At 37.5% G+C, this 1,719-nt stretch overlaps 1 protein-coding gene across 1 annotated transcript in view; it reads left to right on the top strand.

Moving 5' to 3' along the window:
* Positions 1-1,314: 1,314 nt before the first annotated feature.
* Positions 1,315-1,719, top strand: part of LOC111817034 (lysozyme C-like) — a 1,306-nt gene continuing 901 nt past the window's right edge. Inside the window, exon 1 of the mRNA XM_023716277.1 lies at positions 1,315-1,452. Coding sequence (XP_023572045.1) covers positions 1,315-1,452 — 138 coding nt within the window. The remainder of the gene's footprint in view (positions 1,453-1,719) is intronic.

Here is a 1,719-nt window from a genome sequence, read left to right as displayed (position 1 = left end):
AAAAAAAAAAAAAAAAAACCAACCGTTGTCTCTTTGGATTTAAGCATTCAGCATAACTCGTTTTACGATATTGGGGGTCGGGCCATATGCAGTATCCGGAAGGAGCTAGGGTAATTGTTCACATAAACCTTACTTATAAGAGTTTAATTTGATGTGATGTCTCATTTACTTTATTTATCTATTATTATTTGCATGTATTTAGTACAAGGTCTTCAGGGTCTCACTACACAGATTGGATTCATAGTGATTCTCCTCTCTTCAGCCTCCTAAGCACTGGAATTACAGGCGCACACCACCACACTCAGTCTCAATCGCTGTCTCATTGCACCCCTAGCATGGCACTTGGGGAATGGAACCTAGTCCCTGTGTCTGCCTAAGTGGGCACTTTAATTCCGCTGAGCTATCTGGTCAGCCCTAAAAACTCATTTACTTTAGAGACAGAAAATCTAGAGTAAGAAACTGGCTAAGCCAAATAATGTCATGGGATCTAAAATAATCTTTACATGACTAATAAAATTGTCAGGTCTACTAGGAGTAAAAAAAATTAAATGAAAGGACTGAGAAAAAAATAAGGAATACACAGAAAACAGATCAATAAAAACAATATTAGAAAAATGTCAGAAGTCAGTTAAAGCCAAAAATAGACTTTAATTTTAAACTTTGTCATATCTTTTTTTTAATTAATTTTATTGAGAAACAAATAGCAATGAGACAGTTTTAAAACGGGTTAGTAGGACAGTTTCAATAATTAATACATTGCATATTGTTGTCTTCATAGTGGTTATTCATAGATGCAGACGTGATGTCCTGTCCAAACACTATTAGTACAAATCTTTCTTCTCATTGAATTAAGAGAAAGTAGCTGTATATCTATCCTATTTTGTATATACAGATACAAAATGGTCCTTCATTTATATCCCCCTTTTCTGTTTAGTTTTGTCAGAGATGGGTATTCCATTGCCATTTAAATATTGTAGGTGTGTAAATTCAGCAAAATAATCCAATATAATCCAGTAGCTAAATATATCACAATATAGAAGAAAATTCCTCATTTGGTAACAGTGCCCTTCCTAGTATGTCCTGAGAGAAATCTGCCAAGAAGATCATTCCATCATTGACCACAGATTAATTCTTACAACAACAAAATATCTCACAAAGTGCTTTTGAATTATGCAAATCACCAATTCAATCCTGCTTTGCATACTAATCACAAAGTGTGGGCTCTAAACCAAGAGAGGGAGAAGGAAGTCCAAAGCCTTTAAATCCTGCCAGCACCTCTCCTAGCCAGCCTAGGAGCCTGTGTTTGCAGTCACCATGAAGGCTGTCCTTCTTGTGGGGCTGGTCCTCCTGTCTGGAACCATCCAGGGCAAGGCCTTCCAAAGGTGTGAGCTGGCCAAAGCTCTGAAAACAAGTGAAATGGACGGCTACTGTGGAATCAGTGTAAAGTATTTGGTAAGTTAAATATAGCCTATCCTGGCTCTTCTAAAGTAAGTCACTGGTAACATAGAACTGGCTATATAAAGAGTTACCACAGTAGCATGGACCTGCAAGCTCAGAACTCAGGGGCAGGAAAACTGCCATGATTCTGAGGCCAGTGTGGGCTACTGAATGGCTTCAAGTTCAATCTGAACAACATGGTGAGACCCTGTCTCAAAAGAAGAAATAGAATGACATATAAAGATCTGACTTTGGTACACAGTGTAAAAAATTTAGTGTTAC

Source organism: Octodon degus, unplaced genomic scaffold (assembly GCF_000260255.1).
Source record: "Octodon degus isolate 3935 unplaced genomic scaffold, OctDeg1.0 scaffold00047, whole genome shotgun sequence".
NCBI classification, from domain to species: Eukaryota; Metazoa; Chordata; class Mammalia; order Rodentia; family Octodontidae; genus Octodon; species Octodon degus.
Note: the sequence above shows the minus strand (reverse complement) of the source record. Positions and strands in the feature narration are given on the sequence as shown.